This window comes from Natrix helvetica (genome assembly GCF_964273705.1).
Source record: "Natrix helvetica genome assembly, chromosome: 5".
Classification (NCBI taxonomy): Eukaryota; Metazoa; Chordata; class Lepidosauria; order Squamata; family Natricidae; genus Natrix; species Natrix helvetica.
The window spans coordinates 150,004,245-150,024,732 of NC_138551.1; the positions used below are offsets into that span (position 1 = coordinate 150,004,245).

At 45.2% G+C, this 20,488-nt stretch overlaps 2 protein-coding genes across 4 annotated transcripts in view; both read right to left on the reverse strand.

Annotated features, from left to right (window-relative positions):
* NADK (NAD kinase) overlaps window positions 1-6,151 on the reverse strand; it is a 49,406-nt gene extending 43,255 nt beyond the window's left edge. Inside the window, exon 1 of one of the 2 annotated variants that reach the window (XM_081954981.1) lies at window positions 5,930-6,151. The gene's annotated coding sequence lies outside the window, so the exon portion shown is untranslated. The remainder of the gene's footprint in view (window positions 1-5,929) is intronic. The other variant, XM_081954980.1, reaches the window with a different exon arrangement.
* An 8,125-nt stretch (window positions 6,152-14,276) lies between these two features.
* Window positions 14,277-20,488, reverse strand: part of GNB1 (G protein subunit beta 1) — a 57,050-nt gene continuing 50,838 nt past the window's right edge. For both annotated transcript variants that reach the window (XM_081955043.1, XM_081955044.1), the window contains exons 8-11: window positions 18,624-18,825; window positions 17,570-17,786; window positions 16,916-17,027; window positions 14,277-15,421 (exon numbers count right to left, since the gene is read on the reverse strand). In XM_081955043.1, the coding sequence (XP_081811169.1) occupies window positions 16,921-17,027; window positions 17,570-17,786; window positions 18,624-18,825 (526 nt within the window). In that variant the 3' untranslated portion in view covers window positions 14,277-15,421; window positions 16,916-16,920. The remainder of the gene's footprint in view (window positions 15,422-16,915; window positions 17,028-17,569; window positions 17,787-18,623; window positions 18,826-20,488) is intronic.

Consider the following 20,488-nt stretch of genomic DNA (forward strand, 5'->3'; position numbering starts at 1 on the left):
CTGAAATGGGGACACAGCCGCTATGTACGCACAGGATAAATATCATCACAATACAGTTGGTTTAATGTTTGTTAGCATGCTGGGTGGACCGAGCCAAATCTGGTTTATTCATTCACCTAGTGCAGCGATGGCTAGCCCTTTTGTCCTCGCATGCAGCGCGCACGAGTGTGCCATCCATAATGCAATGCTTGTGCGACACCACCCCGTGCATGCATGTGTGAGCCCCCTGTGACACTCCGCTCCGCTTCCCGTGCATATGCGCGCACAAACCCCTATGCCCCGTTTTGGGCCTAGCAGGCCTCCCTGAAGCCTCCCGGGACCAAAAATGGGCACTGTGCATGCGCACACCTCTCCCACATGTGCGGCTTGGGTTGGGCAACAGCTCGAGGGGAACGAGGCAGAGAAGGTTCCTGTGGTCTGGGACAAGTGTGTGTGTATGAGAGAGACAGGGGGGGGGGGGAGAGACAGACAGACAGACAGACAGAGACCTGGAAGCCATCTTTTACATTGGGCCTTCAGGCCTGCCACAATTTCTTACTGTGGGAAAATGTGGATTATATGGAGTGGGATAGATCTAGTCAAAATAACATTCCTTTCTCAGAGAGTCAAGGACATCTTGCCCTGCAGCTGGAGTGGCGTGACTGGGAGGCATCTCGTGTTTTGGACGGTGCCTGGTTGGATCATGTGATGGGCATGTGGGTGCTGGGCAGGGACTTGGACTTTCTTTTGGGTGGGAAAAACCTGGAAGCTTTCAGATTCGGGGTTTTCCCAGATGTGCCAACATGACATCTCTAATGAAATGGAGCTTTGAGGAACCTCAAGTCTCAGATTCTTATTTCGTTGGGGGTGTTCCTTGGGACCTTGACTATGTGTGTGTGCGTGAGAAAGAGAGAGAGAGAGAAAAGAGGGAGGGGGAGAGAGAGAGAGACAGACAGACAGAGATTTTCAGGCTTGAAGAAACATTTATTCAAATGTTCCTTCAATGTAATTTCTTCTTTGACCCTTTTTAAATCTTGAATCTTGGGGGGGAGGGTCGTCCCTGCCCACAAAAGGTTATTTTCAGGGGGTCCACGGTGAAGATAAGGTTGAGAACCCCTGACTTAGTGACCTACTTTGGGGATTGTTGTGTGTGTTGGGCCTGCTCTTGGGGTGTTATGTGGATTTCGTTGTACGTACAATGACGATGAAGTAGTCTTCTTAGAATCCTGGGCTAAAGCAAGCCCTTGCTTAATGCAGGGTGTGAAGAATCACAGGTGTGTTGTCAAGCCAGGGTGTTAAGTGGGTGTGGGAGCCTGACACATGGTTTGTGTGTTTCCCCCATCGTTGGAATGCTTAAAACCGGATTTCTACAACTTGCCAATTTCCCCGGACTACAATTCCAATCCGCCTGAACCAGCCCGGCCACCTGGGTAGAAAGTAGATATCAAAAATCTTCTAGACATCATCTGATTTCTTGCCATGTTTATATCAGATCCTGGTTGATTGCAAAATCCTGGCTTGTCCAAGATCCTGGGTTGAAGTGACTTTTTCCCCCCCTCGGGTTAGTTTATCCACACATGCGAAAGGTGTCGAATGGGATACAACTAAATTCACACAGGGGTAAATACCGAGTCCACCCAATGATACTGCATGAAAGACTGAATCGGACATTGCTTTTTTATCAGAGCCGCTCAAGCGCAGGCTTTTTATGTTTCCTATTACCGCTTGTAATTTGAACTAGAGAATAGTAAACAAATGGCCAGAGAGGACTGGAGAATTTCTTCACGCTCGTTCCTGTTGCAAAATCGTTTCCTTGCCGAGAAACGGAAAACAGGAAACTGCGGGAGCGAAATGTCCTCATTTCAAACAAGATGGATTCTCGCTTAGGTTACTTGTCTTGCACCCTTCGAAAACGCAAAAGGATGGAGGGAATGAAGAAGAGGGGTTTCCAAGTGGCTCGAAGGCATTCCTGAACTTAGTAGACTCCGAGGAGGAACAGCGGAAAGCGTAAATGTGACTTGAATCACAGTTTAAACCTTCTTAAACCTAACCCAATGGTGCTGGTTCAACTGAGCCACATTTATTGAATAACCTGGAATTGGCTAGGGGCTGACACAACCTAAGCTGTGTCAGCCTACCTGTGTGGCTCTGGAGCCCTGCTGTGGCTCCCTGTCGCCAGTCAGTTCCACAATTGATAGAGCTTTTGATTAGGACAGGTAGAGGAAAAAGGATGCCATGCTAGGAGGAGACTCTATGTTGGGGCAACCGGACTTCCGGTGGGCTCCAGAATTGAGCAGGCCCCCCCCCCCGCTTCCGGGTAGGACCTTTATGGCTCTTTTTTAAGGTTGCCGACCTCTGGCCTAGCCAACGGATGAGATTCACAGCAAAAACAAATGATATTATGGCTCTGAGTGTCTCCCAAGATACGAGGTAACTATGGTTGGATGGTGGCTTAATTCCAAGTGATTCACCATCCCCACCAAACACCCAATATTGCAATTTTTCAACAGCTTTGCTTTAAGTCATCTTTGAAATTATGGATTTGTTAAGTTCAGCCTTGAAGATTTTATTCACCATCTACCAAGGCAGATGGTAACATGATCCTTGCCGGGTTTGCTAAATGACCAGCTCAACAAGTTTCCACTTAATGGCTATTCCCATCTCCCCCCTCTCCCCCCCCCCACAATGCTGTATTATGAAACTGCGAGCTTCAATCAAGGGTCCATCAATTTGTGGGTGTGCAAACTATGAGCCCAACGAGGTCCGTTTATGATTTTCTCTGCTCCTAAAGGTAAAGGTTCCCCTTGCACAAATGTGCTAGTCGTTCCCGACTCTAGGGGGCGCTGCTGATCTCCGTTTCAAAGCCGAAGAGCCAGTGCTGTCCGAGGACGTCTCCATGGTCATGTGGCTGGCATGACTCAACACCCAAAGCCGCACAGAACGCTGTTCCCTTTCCACCAAAATGTGGTTCCTATTTTTCTACTTGCATTTTTAAGTGCTTTCAAACTGCTAGGTTGGCAGAAGCTGGGACAAGTCACGGGAGCTCACTCCGTTACGCGGCGCTAGGGATTCAAACCGCCAAACTTCCGGCCTTTCTAATCGACAAGCTCAGCGTCTGAGCCACTGAGCCACCACATCCCTTAGAAGAACATTAGAACGGGCTTATTCTCCCTTTATTAATTGTACCCAGTAAAACTTTGAAGTCTTAACTGCAGAAAGCACTATAATTGTCTACTTTCTTGAAAAGAGTGATTGAACTCCCAAACAAAATAACACACTTTAAAGGGATAGAAGAGGATATTTGTTAAAAGAGTGCTCGCTTTTGCTCCTTCTGCGAATCTAGTCATATAACGGTTGTGTTATCCTATTTATTGGAGTGTGACTTTTTAAGATAACATTCTCATTCTTTCTGCAAACATTCCAGTGCTAACAAAAGGTCCCAAAAATGATTAGGCTGCATTTCTAGAGTCAAAACAACAGAGTAAAGAAAAAATTGACATGCCTCCAAGAAAATCCCTTGTTTTGTAAGCAATGAAACAATGGTTAGAACCAGTTATGAAATGATGCTCAATTACAGCACATGCTTGCCAAGAAAGCAAGCTTGCAAAATACTTTGGACATGGGACCTCTTTTCTAGAAATATATTGTTTTATTTATATCCTTATATCATTTATTATGGTGTGTCTCACAGTCATATGTTCAGACTGGCATTTTTATCCACCTATGAAGTCCTTCCCAAGGATCTGGAAAGGCAGATGTTCTTGTTTGAAGGTATCAAATATATAATAATTATTATTATTATCTATGAAAAGTCCCAATCATCTTGGTCCCAATTGTCCCAAAGGTGTGTTGTTTCCCCCCAAAACAACTGGACTTTCTTAGGTTGTTGTTGTTTGAAAACCTTTCCCTTCTGAACTGAAAAAACTTCTGGGATAAAGAAGCGAAATGTTTTCAAAGAAAAAAAGAGCAAGGAAATCTACTTGGTCACCACACTATAAAAAAGATGTTGATATTCTAGAAAAAGGGCAGAGCAGAGCCACAAAGAGGTTCAGGAGATTGGACTGGAGCCTAAAACGTAACAAGGAACGATTGCGGGAAATGGATATGTCTACTGTAATGAAAAGAAGGACCAGGGGAGACATGATAGCAGTCTTCCAATATTTGAGGAGCTGCCCCAAAGAAGAGGGAGCCAAGCTATTCTCCAAAGCACCTGAAGGCAGGACGAGAAGCAATGGATGGAAACTGACCAAGGAGAGATTCAACCTAGAAATAAGGAGGAATTTTCTGACAGTGAGAACCATCAATCAGTGGAACAGAAGTTGCCTTCGGAAGTTGTGGGAGGCTTTCAAGAAGAGACTGGACTGCCATCTGTCAGAAATGGCGTAAGGTCTCCTGCTTGAGCGGGGGGTGGGGGGGTGGACTAGATGACCTACAAGGTCTCTTCCAACTCTGTTAATCTGTTAAAATCTGTCTTTATTTTGGGGGGGGGGAAGCACCTTTGGGATATCGATTGTTGTCTTACATGAAAAGCAAGCGTTGCAATCTGGTACATTTTGGAATCAGGTTGGAAAGAAAGTTGAACGGCAGGAATTATAATGCAATCACAGGATGCAAATTTCCCAGCCGTGGAAAAAAACAAGGCAGCATTTTTTTATGTTACACAACACGTTTAATGGGTGATTGAATTAATCCCATATCATCCCAGTTTTTCTCCGAGGGCTGCCTGACTCCTGAATGCGAAACAACATCGTAACTAATACGATGGCCTTGCAGGGATGGCACAGTGTGTTAACACGTTCACACTGGTGTAATGGGACAGGGTGCTTGTTAATATGATTGATTGGGTTAAGGGTTTTTCTTTTGTCTTCACTGTGAGTTGTATTTTGTTGGGGGGGCGGGTTGCACCGAGGGAGCTCAACCAACCTCATTGTATGTATGTTGTGCCCTGACAAATAAAGAATTATTATTGTTGTTGTTATTGCTGAACCCTTAACTAACCAAGCAGGTTTGCAGTTGTGTTGTGTGCAACACAACACAACACACCAACATACCCAACCAACAGCAAAAGTGAAAACTAACCAAGCAGGTTTGCAGTTGTGTTGCATGCGACACAACACAACACACCAATATACCCAACCAACAGCAAAAGTGAAAACTAACCAAGCAGGTAGGGAGTTGTGTTGCGTGCAACACACCACAACACACCAACATAGCCAACCAACAGCAAAAGTGAAAACTAACCAAGCAGGTTTGCAGTTGTGTTGCAACACAACACAACACACCAACATACCCAACCAACAGCAAAAGTGAAAACTAACCAAGCAGGTAGGGAGTTGTGTTGCGCGCAACACAACACAACACACCAACATACTCAACCAACAGCAAAAGTGAAAACTAACCAAGCAGGTTTGCAGTTGTGTTGCGTGCAACACAACACAACACACCAACATACCCAACAGCAAAAGTGAAAACTAACCAAGCAGGTATGGAATTGTGTTGCGCGGAACACAACACAACACACCAACATAGCCAACCAACAGCCCCAGCAAAGGTGCAAACTAAACAGGCAGGTTTGGAGTTGTGTTGCGCACAACACAACACACCAACATAGCCAACCAACAGCCCCAGCAAAGGTGCAAACTAAACAAGCTGGTTGTGTGTTTGTGTGTGCAATGCAATGCAATGCAATGCTGGGCAGGATGAGTCCCCTGGACTTGGGGGATAAAGCCTGGTTGGTATGGGTTGGGTGGATGATGGGAGTTGTGTCCAGCGTCCCTGGGGAGGGCTGGAAGAGAGACCAAATTGCATTGATTGGGGGGGTGGGGAGGGACCGCGGGCGCCAGGTTGGGGAGTTGGCGAGCGTCCCCTGTGTTTTCCCCCCCCTTTTCTGGCACAGTCGGTTTCTCCCTCACCACCGGTCGGCCACGCCCCTCCTGCTGACGTCACTCACCCTCGCGCCCAGGCCCCTCCTCCTTCGCCGCCGCTCCCTCTCTCTCGCTCGTGTTGCCCCTCCGTGCGAGCTGTGGGCCTCCTTCTCACGGGTCTCCCGCCGCTGCTGCTGCTCGCCGCGGGCGCCTCCAGGCCAGCGAATCCGGCCGAGGGCGGCCGCCGCCGCGGAGCCCGCCACGCACCGCCCCCATTCTCCGCCCCTCGGACCGCCTCAGCGGCCTCGCGAGGGGAAGGCCTAGCGCGGGGCCTTCGCGCGCCTGCGCACTCGCGCCTCCCTGGTGGACGAGGGAGCACTGTTAAAAAAAAAAAAAAGCCTAGAGCGTCCCGCGGCGTCGCGTCGCGAGTCTTCCAGGCTTCCTTCGCTGCCCCCTATCGGGAAGTGAGGGAAGTCCTGGTAATAAGATTTAAAAATAAGATTAAAATCTTGCCCAGATAATAGAAGCTAAGGGGCTATTTGTTTGTTTTGGGGTTTTTCCCCCCAGCATTGCTCATTTCTTCTTGTGTGTTATGCAACTTGGATTCAGGGGGCATTGCAGGTAGTATAAGTATAATCTTTATTGCCATTGTACTTAAATACAACAAAATTGGTTCTAACCTTACTGGTGCAAAATTATAACAGGAACGAAAAAAGAAAGAAAGAAAAAAAAAAGCTAGCGTGTGCATGGAGTGATTGTGGTTGTATTTAAAAGTCTCACAGCCCAAGGATAGAAACTATCTTTAAACCTCTTTGTTCGGCTGGCTATACTTTGATGCCTTCTGCCTGATGGTAGAAGTGCAAAGAGACACTGACCAGGGTGTGAATCATCTCTGAGTATCTTCCTTACTCTGCTAAAGCAGCGAGATCTGGCGATGTCACCCAGTGGTGTCAGAGGGCAGCCAATGGTTTCTTGTGCTGAATTGATCACTCTGTGTAGGGGCTTCCTGTCCGCAGCTGTTAAACCAACACACCATATTGTAACACAATATGTGAGGACACTTTCTATGGTGGACCGATAGAAAGAGGTCATCAGCCGTTGTTCCACCTGATTTTTTCGCAGGACTCTAAGGAAATGAAGTCTCTGTTGGGCCTTTCCAATCCCCAGAGACGTGTTGTTTTTCCAGGTGAGATCTTGACTAGTAAGCACTCCCAAGAATTTAAAAGAGGAGACCCTCTCCACACAGCCCCCCTCAATATACAGTGGGACAGGTTCCTCTCTCTGCTTCCGGAAATCTAGCACCATCTCCTTTGTCTTACTAGTATTTAGATGTAAGTTGTTTCTTGAGCCCCAATGCGGATACCTTCTGGACTTCTTCCCTGTATGCTGATTCGTCCCCTCCAGTTATGAGACCCAGCACCGTTGTGTCGTCTGCAAACTTTATGATGATGTTGGATGGATCAGAGGATATGCAGTCATATGTATACAGCGAGTACAGGTATGGGTTGAGCACACAGCCCTGAGGGGAGCCTGTGCTGAGCTTCAGCGTGGAAGATGTAAAGGACCCAACCCTTACTGTTTGTGGACGATCCGTCAGGAAGTCTTTGATCCCTTCACAAGTGAGGGGAGGGAAATTCAGGTCAGTCAACTTTTCACTGAGAATGCCTGGTAAGATGGTGTTAAAGGCCGAGCTATTGTCTATAAAAAGCATTCTGACATAATTCCCAGATTTCTCAAGGTGGCTCAGTGCAATATGTAAAGGTAGTCCTCAACTTACAATTCGTTTAGTGACCGTCCAACATTGCAACGGCAGGTGGCCTATGACCGGTTTTCGTGCTTAACTACCGTCGCAGTATCCCCGCCGTTTAAATTTTGGATTCTTGGTGGTGGACTCATATATTTATTTTGCAGCAGCGTCCACGGGTCGCGTGATCCGCTTCGGTGACCATCCAGCGAGCAAAATCAATGGGGAAGCCAGATTCACTTTACGAGTGTGTGGCTAACTTAACAATGGGGGGGATTCACTGAATAACAGTGGCATCAATACCCTGATTTCCCCTTTGCTTTGCTTTTAAAAAACATCGTGTTAATTTATTTGTGCGATTCCTATGCTCTCAGTGACAAAAATAGTCTGCCAGTGGACTGAATACGTTGACTTTTATTTCGTTAAATGAGGTGGGATGGCCGCTATCAAACACTAAGCTGCATCTTACATCATTGGCTCCAAACAGGTTTGCATTAATATCAACCTTTATGATGAAAGACAAGAGGTCAAAATGCATAAAGGGTGTACAGGATATCCTTTAATATCCTTTAAATTCACAAATGGTTTTCCCAGTTGCAATGGATGGCTGTGAAGGTTGGACCGTAAGGAAGGCTGAGCGCCAAAGAACGGAGGCCTTTGAACTCTGGTGCTGGAGAAGAAGACTCCTGCATTGAGTCCCTTGGACTGCAAGGCCATCCAACCGGTCAGTCCTAGAGGATGTCCACCCTGACTGCTCTTTAGAAGGCCGGATCCTAGGGAGGAAACTCAAAGACTTTGACCACCTGATGAGAAGAAAGGATTCCCTGGAGAAGAGCCTCATGCTGGGAAAGATGGAGGGCAAAAGAAGAAGGAGATGACAGAGAATGGGGTGGCAGGATAGAATCACTGAAGCAGTCGGCGTGAGCTTAAATGGACTCCAGAGGATGGTAGAGGACAGGAAGGCCTGGAGGAACATTATCCATGGGGTTGCGGTGGGTCGGACACAACTTTGCAACTAACAGCAACAAGTTCACAAAATATCTGAAAGTGCCCCACACGGGCTCCAAAATTTAGACAAAGGTGACTGGTGCTTCAGACTGAACTCCACACACACACACACACAAAGATCGGGCTAACCAAATTCTGTTCATTTCCCCTCTTAATTTAATCGGTGCCGTTTTCATCTGCCAGCGTCAGGTCCAGATGACTAGGAATTTGCACATGCATTGAATATCAATAAGACTTTTGTTCTCTCCTGCCTGATTCGTACATTAATATTCTTTTCATCTACAGCTATATTTATACCTGTAAGCGCCAGCTGGCAGAAAACACCGGGTGTTTTTGAAAGCATTTGGAAGCGAAAGAAAGAAAAAAGGTTCTTTGTTTCCAAGCTTGAAGGCCCATAGACAAAGGGACTGGAAAGATCGACAAATAAAATATATCCCTAACTGTTATGCCTCCTAAAATGACCAGTAATCTTCCTCATTTTCCTCAAAAGCCCTTCTCTTAAAGTCATGTCAATAGGAAAGAATTTGGTTGCCAATTAATAATTTGCTACTTTTAGCCCCGATGGCAAAATAAGTCACTAGTCCTCATGCACTTTTACTTATTTCTTTACTAAATAATTTAATTATTTGCTGTAAGAAGCAAACATAATGCCATATCACTCTAGCTGCCAGATGAGATAACCGCAAAATAAGCCCAAAAGTGTTTTTAGATTTATTTATCATTTGATACTTGAAGAGAATACCTACAGATCTTCTTCCGTGTGTGTGTGTGTGTGTGTGTGTGTGTGTACGTATGTACGTGTGTTCCAGCATAACTCTGGGAGTAAGACACCTCTAAAACCCCTTGGGGGGGTGTTCTGTTAAGATACAGCCTGTTGTGCCTTAAAATGGCTTCTACTGTACAGCACAGTGGAGTTGCCATGGTAACGGCTTCACGGTACTCCACAAGGGGTCTCCCTCTGGTAAGGAGAAAAATCCAATGTTAGAAATTATGTTTGATCCAGACATTTTTCCCCCTATAAATAAATATCTGGGCAACGCCGGGTTATTGGCTAGTATTGACTTAAAATGACTCTTGGAGAGGGAGCAAACCCTAGCAATCCCTCTCCACTACCTGGACCCTAATTGCACATATATATTTTTTAGTTTCTTTCCCCTTCCCAAAGTGCCTTCTGTTTTATCTACTTAATATTTGGGTTTTTTTCTGGAGGGTTTCCATTTTGTCTGCCATTTTAATGGCTCACCTGCATTTACAATCGGTTATCTATTAGAAACTATCTCTTTTAATGTGCACCTTGGAGAAATGAAGATGCAAAGGATTATGGGCATTTTCGGTCTTGGCCGCTTCATTGCAGAAGGAAAATAGAAAGGAACAAAAGACAGCAAGATTAGAAGAAAGCTTAAGTGTTGAAAGGGTTCCCTCTAGTGGAGCAAACGGGTAAGGGCATTTTTAAAAAAAAAATTTTTAAAAACCCTTTCGCTTAATAGTTAATATTTCTTAGATTAAGAAAATTGTTAAACTTTTTTTTTTAAAGAGTGGTGTTAAGCTAAGGGAATGTAAAAAAAGATGTTTTTTTTCATTGGGACAATGCCAGAATTTGAGATCAGCGTGTTTGAAAAAGATGAATGCATGGAATTCACAATTCCGAATTTTCCTAATTCTACGCGTTTCTTTTTTATAGACACCCATGCATATGATTTTTAACCATACTTTCATTTTTGAAAAATGGTTTTATGTCTCCTGAAACTACTTTTGCATAGGAATAAAAATAATGATAAATATTATTGGTCAGTAATATCAGTATCCATCTGTCTCGGGCGCAAAGAATCTTCTTTAAGGCAAATACTTGTGTCATATCACTTCTATTTGTGAGAGTAAAAGTCCACTTTCTGTAATGTTGAACTGTGTCCAACTATGCAAACAATTCCCCTTATTTGTATACGAATCAAAGGACAGTTTTAAAGCCACCAAATCGTACTTTAGAGATTTAAAGCCTGCTGGCTAAGTCGCTGAGCTTGTCAATCAGAAAGGTCGGCAGTTCGGAGGTTCGAATCCCTAGCGCCACGTAACGGAGTTAGCTCCCGTGACTTGTCCCAGCTTCTGCCAACTTAGTCGTTCAAAAGCACGTTAAAAAAAATGTAAGTAGAAAAACAGGAGCCTTTGGTGGGAAGAGAACAGCGTTTTGTGCGCCTTCGGCGTTGAGTCATTCCCGCCACATGACCATGGAGATGTCTTCGGATAGCGCTGGCTCTTCGGCTTTGAAACAATGAGCACCGCCCCCTAGAGTCGGGAACGACTAGCACATGTGTGTGAGGGGAACCTTTACCTTTTAGGTAGAATGACTAACAAAACAAAGATGAATGTTATTATTTAGATAGATTTCATTGGCCGATGAGTCTCTACCGTTCATGTCATCACGTGAAGTTTCTTTCATTTTTTTAAAAAACTAAACCAGAAGTGGGGGGAAAAGAGGAAGTGTTTAGCTTGCCAACGCTTAGGAAATTGGCCTATGAAATGTCTTAATGCAAAGAGGCACGTTGCCAACTTTGTGCAGATCCAGAAACTGATTGGTTCCGGGCTCGATGGGAGACCACCAAGCAATCCCCCCGTTCGTGAGACAGGAAGGGGCGTGGTGAACGATGGACGGGACAATGCGTGCATCCAATCACCCTGATCTTTTTCACTTTGCCGGCGGCTTCTTCTTCCGTTGGTTTCCCTGGCAAATTCAACGCCAGAAAAAAAATCAATCATTTAAAAAAAAACGGTTACGAAAAGCTACTGGACAGAGAGAGGTGGTTTGAATAAGCAAACATATAATTCCTTGTGAAAGCAGGGATGACTCATCCTGGATCGGAGCCAGACCTCCTACCCCACCTCCTGGCAAGGTTTTCTTCTCAGCGGCTACTGCCATCTTTCAAGCTGAGACTTCCTGGGACCACAGGGGAGATGCCACCCTTCCAACCGCGTTAAAAATGCTGGGATTTTTGCACCAAAGAAACCAATTCTTTTTGGAGCCGATTCCAATTCTCAAGGCCCGAGGAAAGGCTGGTGGGTTTGTATATCTCACCTTGGCAGAGAAAGAAGGGGTCAAATTCTCCATTTTCCCCTCCCGCTTTGGGGTGAGAAAGGTAGCTTTTATAAATGTTTTTATTTTTTATTTTTTTTGCTCTTCTTCCAGCCGGATAACTCTGCAATTATCCAGGATCACTTCAGCTTCCATTCAAACGTTTTGGTTATCTGAATCGAGCTCCTACGAATGCATCACACAAAAACCACATTTGGGAATTCCTTTTGTTTTCCAGGGACTTTGCCAAGATCGGCAACGCCTGCACGAACGGCAGTGCCAACTGTGTTTTCTCTGATCCCTTCAAGGTGCAGGATTACAGTACCTGCCATCCTGGCCTAGCAGGCTCGAGGCCTGTGCAATTAGCCATGAACCTGGTGCCCCCCCCCCCCCGTTTTAAACAAACACAAATGTACATTATTTTAGGCCAAGACGCTAACCGAGACTACTGCAAAAACCTAGTGAGAAATCCTCTTTGCAGACAGCTTAAAAAAAAAAAAAGACTTGTAATCTTCAGTCAACAAAAATAAGCCTTAATTTGCACAATTTAGGGCCTGTTTGCCACTTCTCAAGGATTTGGGCTTAAACCAGGGATTGGCAACATTAAATACTCAAAGAGCCAGAAAGGTCCTAACCGGAAGCCGCCCCCCCCCCCCCATTCAATTTTGGAGCCCACCGGAGGTCCGGTTCCCCCCCCACCATAGAGTCTCCTCCTAGCACGTCCTTTTTCCTTTGCTGACCAGAAGTCCGGTTCCCCCCACCATAGAGTCTTCTCCTAGCGCGTCTTTTTTCCTCTGCTGACCAGACGTCCGATTCCCTCACCATAGATTCTCCTCCTAGTGTGGCATCCTTTCTCCTCTACCTGTTCTAACCGAAAGCCGTATCGATTCTGGAGTCGACCGGAAGCCTGGTTCTCCCACCATAGAGTCTCCTCCTACTGTGGCGTCCTTTTTTCCTCTACCTGTCGTAACCGAAAGCCCTATCAACTGTGGAGCCAACCAGTGACAGGGAGCCGCAGCGGAGGGACGAAAGAGCCACATGCGGCTCCAGAGCCACACAGGTTGCTGAGCCCTGGCTTAAACAAAGAGAATTCAAGTTTAGTTCTAACCTAGTTTTGCGGACAGCGAGATCACACATTTCAAATCTTCTAATTACAGACCTATATCACGCTATAAACCTACATTAGAGATTACGTTGGTTCACACAACCTACTAAGACACAGGCTAACAATACCAATAATGGTGTCTACGTACTTTGGGATATAGAAGTGAGTTCCAATCCTATGCTGGACTATGTGTTGTGAAACCCAAATAATTAATCGTGCTTACCTAATCACGTCATCTAAGCGAAGTTGGTTTTGGCTTAGCGTGTCATTGTGGTTGCAAACCATGGTTTTAGGACATATATAACATTTTCTGGAGGAACCAAGGCACTTAGCCAGGTTTTCCCGAAGAACAACAGAAAAATTCTGCTTCCGCTCCCAGCAAAAACCACAAGGGCCCTCCAGCAATTCATGTCAAACTGCTTTATTACATCTTAAATAACAGTACATTTTAATATAGGATCTATCTTGCATCCACTTTCTTGAAGTACACTGACTTTTAAAATTAAATACAAAAAGTGAAGGAACCGGGGTGCAGAGGAAGCTCTGCAGAGATTTATCTCAAATGGGGGGGGGGGGAGGGAGGACGAGGGAAGGGGGAAAAGGGTGATTAAAAAAAAAAATCCAAGGTGCCAAATCCAGGCCTTTAAAAAAAAAATATGCACGATTACAGCACATTTTGTACAGAATGTTGCAAGGGGGAAAAACGCAAAAGAGTGAAAAGGGGATTTTTAAAAAAATCACTGATAAAAAAAAAGGGAAGGGAAGGGAGAAGAGGAAGAATCGAAAACTTTATCCAAACAATTTGCTGTCCAAATGGCCCATCAACTTTCAAAATGCAAAGGGGATTTAATTTTTTTTAAAAATTTTCTTTCTCTACCCCAAACTTGAATCTAAGTGATTATTTTAAACAGCTTGCTTTTTTTTGCTTTCAAATTTGCTTTTTTTGCTTTCAAATTTGCTTTTTTTTTTTTTTTTTGAGGGAGGGGGAGAAAGGAGCGGGGGGGGGAAATGGAGAAACGTTATTACAAATGATAGCTTTGATCGCCTTACTTCCAGATGTGAAAAAAAAAAAAAAAAACGCCTGGAGACTTTTCATTCGTAGGTTCAAATCAGTTTTTAACGCACCCCCGTGTGGCGGCGGTAAGGAAAATCAGCAAAGGTTACTAATTGCTTGCTTTCTTTTTTTTTTTTTTTAAATAAAAGATAAAAGAAAAAGGATGAGGTTAATTTCTCGAAAGAAAACACAAGAGAAGGACGTCTTAGTTTTATTATGCACTTCAGCGTTTCTACAGCATGCGATTCTAGGAGTAATCCAACCCCCCCCCCCCCGGCTGGCAAATACCAAACATTCCCCCCCCCCCAAACAACTTTTTCCATCGTAATGGTTTAATTTAGAAGAACCTCAGAATCGTGTTTTTCACTAAAAAATAAAAATCGATTTGGATCTTGCCTCAGATCCAGCCAAAGGTTCCACGTTTGGGGGTTAAATTTTTCCTTTCTTTCTTTTCCTAGCCTTTGTTCCTGAAAACCCTTAAACCCATCAATTCTGGCTGTTTATTGAAATTATGGGATAGTCGTTAGTCCATCAAACTGAGCCTGATAGGAAATGAAAAATTGGCCTGCCAGGTGAGATTGGGGAAAAATAAAAAGAGGGAATGTATATATATATATATACTTTTTGTTACCCACAGAAGTGATTTTTTTTTAAACATTCATTACCATGTACAGTGTGCTTGGTTATCTTCTTAACATTATCATATATATGCAATATTTGTGCAACAATTTGTGACATTAAGACAGATTAAAAAAAAAAAAGATAAAAGAAAGGATAAAAGAAAATCCAGGGAGTAAATTTACAGCTTTTTAACAACCCCAGAAACACCTGGGTTGGGACTTCATCTCTCTTGGACTCTCTTGGTCGAAATTTGGACCATAACAAGCAAATTTGCCTTTAAAAAATAAAATAAAGTTTTAAGAAAGGGGAAAAAGGATATGGAAACATGGACCAAAAAAAAAAGGGAGAGGAGATACCAATCTTGCTACAAACATGAGTTTCGGAAATGAGATTTAAAACGAAGCCTTCCCACCGTAACCCATAAAGTCAGTATGACTTGCCTTTTTATTTTTGTTTAAACTATAGTGAAACTTAAACGGTTATCTTTTGCTTTTGACAAGGTGTTTGTTTTCCTTACTTACTTATTTATCATATCATTTACTTCGCTTTTAAGTTTTGCCCGGGCATGCTTACAACAAGCGTGTGATTTTCTTTTAAATTTTTTTTTGTTTTTTTTCTCTAGACAAACCCCCCAAAATAATAATAATAACAACAGGTGGTCCCCCCCCCAATGGAATGCACAATTTTGATCTCTTTTGCTGTTACTGGCATAACAATCGTGGTGATTCCTCTTTGGAGAGAGGGAGAATTGTGCTCTTTTGCTTTCGGCGAACAAGAGGCGTGAAAAGATATTTTGCCCTTTGGTGGTGGGGTAGGAAGGGGGGAGGAGAGGGGAGAGACAGACAGAGAGAGAGAGAGAGAGAAAGAAAGAAAGAGGCAGGGAAGGGGATCCAAGTTAGTATATTGAGTTGGATACATTATTTTAAACTTTCAACCGTTGGGAAAAAAATTCTTCTTATCAGCGGGGAGTCCACGGACTTTCCTGAAAGAGAATACACAGAGAGAAAGAAACCTTAGTTAGGGCCTGGAAAAGACCCGAATACAACAAGACCAGCATACCTACACCCGTGAAAATCTATCATCTATCTTATCTATCTATCTATCATCTATCTATCTATCTATCTATCTATCTATCTATCTATCTATCTATCTATCATCTATCTATCTATCATCTATCTATCTATCTATCTATCTTTCTTTCTATCTATCTATCATCTATCTATCTATCATCTATCTATCTATCTATCTATCATCTATCTATCTATCTATCTATCTATCTATCTATCTATCTATCTATCTATATCTTGATAAATTGACACTTAAAGCTTGAAATTTAATGAGTAGTTACATCGGGCATGATACATTGACACTTAAAGCTTGAAAATTAATGTAGAATGTGTAACTCCTTAGCATCAGAGCATGTTAATATAAGGCAAATGGCAGTTGGAACAGAGTTCCTTTTCAGGTGAGGAGGGGGATTAGAATGTCTAACTCCTTAGCATCGGAGCGTATTAATATAAGGCAGTTGGAACAGAGTTCCCATTCAGGTGGGGAGGGGGAGTAGAACATCAGAGTGTGAATATATGAAATACTAATGTTCCGATGGTCATTCCGAAAAATCCTTTCTTAGTGAGCACCTAGGAGCCAAGAGGAACATACGTGCCAAATTTCAAGTTTTTAGACTTTACAGTTCTGGCGATTTCGTGATGAATGAGTGGTATTTGGCTTTTATATATATAAAGATAATCCTCAACTTGCAACCACAAATGAGCTCAAAATTTCCATCGCTAAGCGAGAGATGATGTTAAGGGAGTTTTGCTCCCCCTCCCCCCATTTTACGATCTTTCTTGCCGCTGTGTGAAGTGAATCGTTGCAATAGCTAAGTTAGTCACGGCGGCTGTTAAGTGAACCTGGCTTCCCCATTGAGGTTGCTTGTCAGAAGGTCGCAAAAGGGGATCAAGACACACACACACACGCGGACAATGCAACAGTCATAGGTACATGCCAGTTTGCCAAGTGGCCGGATTTTGGTCATGTGACCATGGGGATGCTGCAATGGTCATAATCCATTTTTCTCCCAGTGCCGTTGTTAATTGGAACAGTCACTCAGCGAAATGTTGTAAGTCAAGGACTAATTGTACTGAGGGAAATTAACAAAGCCACTGATGGCTTTGCCCTCTTGTTAAGCCACATCTCCAGCTCAAGCACAGGGCAGGCAGATGGACAGGTAGCTGCTTACTACCCGTGAAGGACCTAGCATCCCTTAAACTGGAATGTTTTGTTCCTAACCCTGATGATCATTTGATACAATGATGGTTTCCCTGCCCCTCAGGCCAGGATTAGGCTGGACCCTTTTGCTGACTGTTCTCCCTCCCCAAACCCCATAATTCACTTTAAGTGAAGATGGAAGCAGATTGCGGCACGTTTCCCCCAGCCTGCTGCTTTGGGGAAGGGGAGCGTGGGAATGGGTACCTACAGGCTTCAGTTCCAGATCTTGAGGAAGCTATCCCACGATCCTGTTGCCACCGCCATGCCATCGTCGGTCACACCTAAGCAACTGACGCGGTTATCGTGGCCAGCTAAGACGCCTGCGGGGGGGAGGGGGAGAGAAGAGGAGAATGAAAGGCAATGCAGCAGGAGAGTTGCAATATAGCCAAGTAGCAAATGTAAACGCACAGAGAATCATGTCATAGGTGTGTGTGTATGTGTGCGTGTGTGAGGTGGAAGGAAGGAGATGAAGGAAGGGAAGAACAGGGAGGGAGGGAGGGAGGAAGAGAGGGAGGAAGGAGAGAGAAAGCAAGAGGGAGGGAAGGAAGCAAGGAGGAGGGAGGAAGGAGAGAGAGAGAACGCGAGAGAAGGACAGAGAAAGCAGGAAGGAAGCAAAAGGGAGGGAGGGAGGGAGGGAGGGAGGAAGGAAGGAAGGAAGGAAGGAAGGAAGGAAGGAAGGAAGGAAGGAAGGAAGGAAGGAAGGAAGGGGGAAATAATCATGAGTCGCTGAATTTTTGTTCAAGGATTGGATATTCACTCATTCACCCACCTTCCTCCCCCACTTCTTCCCTCATCTGCCACTGCTCTGCCCCAGCCACGTGGCCCCCTTTCGCCCCCACCCAAAAAGAGCGCCAAGGCTGACCTGCTCTGTCCGCTTTGAGCGTGTCCCACACGTTGCAGTTGAAGTCATCGTAACCGGCTAGCAAGAGGCGTCCGCTCTTGGAGAATGCTACGGAGGTGATGCCACAGATGATGTTGTCGTGGGAATAGACCATGAGCTCTTGGTCGGCACGGAGATCGAAAAGCCGGCACGTGGCATCGTCGGAGCCAGTGGCGAAAGCGTTGCCATTGGGGAAGAACTGCGTGGGGAGAAAGGAACAGGTGGTGATTGGTGGCTGTACAGTCGGCCAGGGGTTCAGACTGGGTTTGCCATTTCTGTCCCTCTATTCGGGACATGCACCTGGGGTGGGCAGGTGTCCCTGCTTAATAGAATGAAATATTTTTTTAAAAAAGCATACTGTTTGTAATTAATATTTTAATATTTAATATTTTAATATTAATATTTTTATTTTGTATGCCCTTTGTGAGGGACATGGACAATTCCTCAATTGGATGGACAGACGGACGGACAAGAAAGTTGACAGATAGATAGGCAGGCAGGCAAAAAAGTTAGGAGGGAGGGAGTGAGGGAGGTAGATAGATAGGCAGGCAGGCAGGCAGGCAGACTAGAAAGTTAGTAGATAGATGATAGATAGATAGATAGATAGATAGATAGATAGATAGATAGATAGATAGATAGATAGACAGACAGACAGAGAGAGTAGAAAGTTAGGAGATAGGTAGGTAGGTGGAGAGAGACAGACATACAATTAGAGACAGCTATGATAGATGGATGGATGGATAGACAGACTGACTGATAGAGACAAGAGAAAAAGAGAGAGTACAGATAGAACGTTAGACAGATATAGAATAGATAAATAGACCGATACAATAGGAAGATTATCCATCCACCATCCACCCATTTAGATATAGGTAGATAGAGAGAGGGAGGGAGGGAAGGAGGGAAGAGTCTTTGCAATAGATCTACTCCCTAGTAGAAAACCTCGTCTCCATTCCCTCGAGGGACCTCACAGCATTAACGGTCATCAATGACAGACAGCCGGAACCGCCTCCTCGCCAGCCACCTTGCTACGTACACAAATGGCGTTGATGTCCGACTCGTGGCCGGTGAAGGTCTGCCTGCACATTCCTTCTCGGACGTCCCACAGCTTGGCTGAGGCATCGCAGGCACCAGAGACAAAACACTTGGAATCCGGAGCGAGGGATAGGCTCATGACATCGCCGGTGTGGCCGGTAAACGTGGTCGTTTGCTGTCCGGTTTCTATGTCCCACAGGGCGCTGCGGTAGGGCGGGAGAAGGGAAAAGCCACCGTCAGAACCACCGAGTCAAATCTTCTAGGTCAGGGGTCTCCAAGGACCACTAAATCCATAATTTTAAATCTCGCGGACCGCTAATGTATGATCTGCCTGACTGACTGACTGGGTGGGCGTGGCTAGGTGGTCATGTGACTGGGTGGGCGTGGCCAACTTGACATCATGTCAAGGGACGCCTGGCCAGCCTCTACTCACCACTCCTCGCCTGCCCGCCCGGGCTCCTTAGGGCCCCAACGGGAAGCAGTTGCTGGAGCTAAGCAGCCACCAGGAGAAAAAGTTGGTAAAACAGCTCACTTCAAATTGGATCTGACGGAGAAGGAGGCTCAGCAGAAGCACCTCACTGAGGACTAGGAGCATAGGCTTTCCAAGCAGAGGGAAGACCTGCGGGAGGGCAAGGCCAGGGACCGGCGCCTGGAGGCTCAGCGGGCTGAGATGGTCAGCCAGTTCCAGGCCGTGATGCAGCCCCACTGGAACGAGGCCCTCCGGCTCTTCTCCACCAGCGGCTCTTCCCTCCAGCCTTCGCCCAAAACCCCCACCAGGAGGCTGAAGCAGACCCCAAGTCAGGATTTCTGCCCCCCTCCGACCCACACAAAAAGACCCCGAAGGGGGAGACTCTCTGCAGCAACACAAGCGTTCATTGCACGTATCCATCCCAGGGGCCGTAGTTTGAGGACCCTGATTTAGTGCAATATAAAAAATGCAATGGACCAACAGCTGGTGACCGCTGTTCTAGGGGCTTCTCCCCCTCCCTTAAACCCCTGCTGGGTTCCCACGCACAGATCACATTTCTAAATTTGCAATCTCTCCCCCTTTTCTCTGACTCACAGGCCTTAAAAGACCCGCTTTTATTCTCAATTTTATTTTATTTAAAAAAACAACAACAGATATCTCCATGGCTTAAAAAAGGGGCCATCGCTCTGACGCCTGGTGCTTGGACGGAACGGTACGATCCCAGCATTCAAAGCTTAAGTATTGCGGTTTATTGTGTGAGATAAAACTGGATGCCCGCATCGATCCGAAGACATCGAAACAGGGATGGAGACGGAGGGGTTAAAAAAGGCTGAGCAGAATAGAAATGGGCTTCTCCCACTACCATAAAAAAAAAAAAAATCTTGATTAAATCTGGGGAAGAGGACTGCTTTTGGCTAGTATTTCTGGGATGATCAGAAAGGGATTGGAGGTGAGCCCCGCAGGGGTTGTGACTCCTAATGATGGTTAAAAGGCACAAGCTTTCATCACGAAACCACCACCCTCCTCCTGATTTCGGGGTGCTAAAAATAAACTCCTGCTTGAACAGCCTTCTCCCTCCTTCCCTTTTTTATGTTTCTGCAGGATTTCAAGGCTGGCCAGGGAGAGAACAAGTGTCAGGCCTGCAGCCATATTTCCTTGTGGATCTTTGGCCTGCCACACTTTCTATTATTTTACTATGCATTTTCTATGGTGGGAAAAATTGGAGTTAGATGATATGTAGCCATAACGACATTCTCCTTAGAAAGCCAAGGGCATCCTTTATCTTTGCACCTCTGCACCTGACCGCAACTGGATGGGTGGAAGCTGCCAGCGTGGCAGTGGATGATTGGACCTTGTGATGGACTTGTGGGTGTGGGGAGCAAGATCTTGAACTTTCA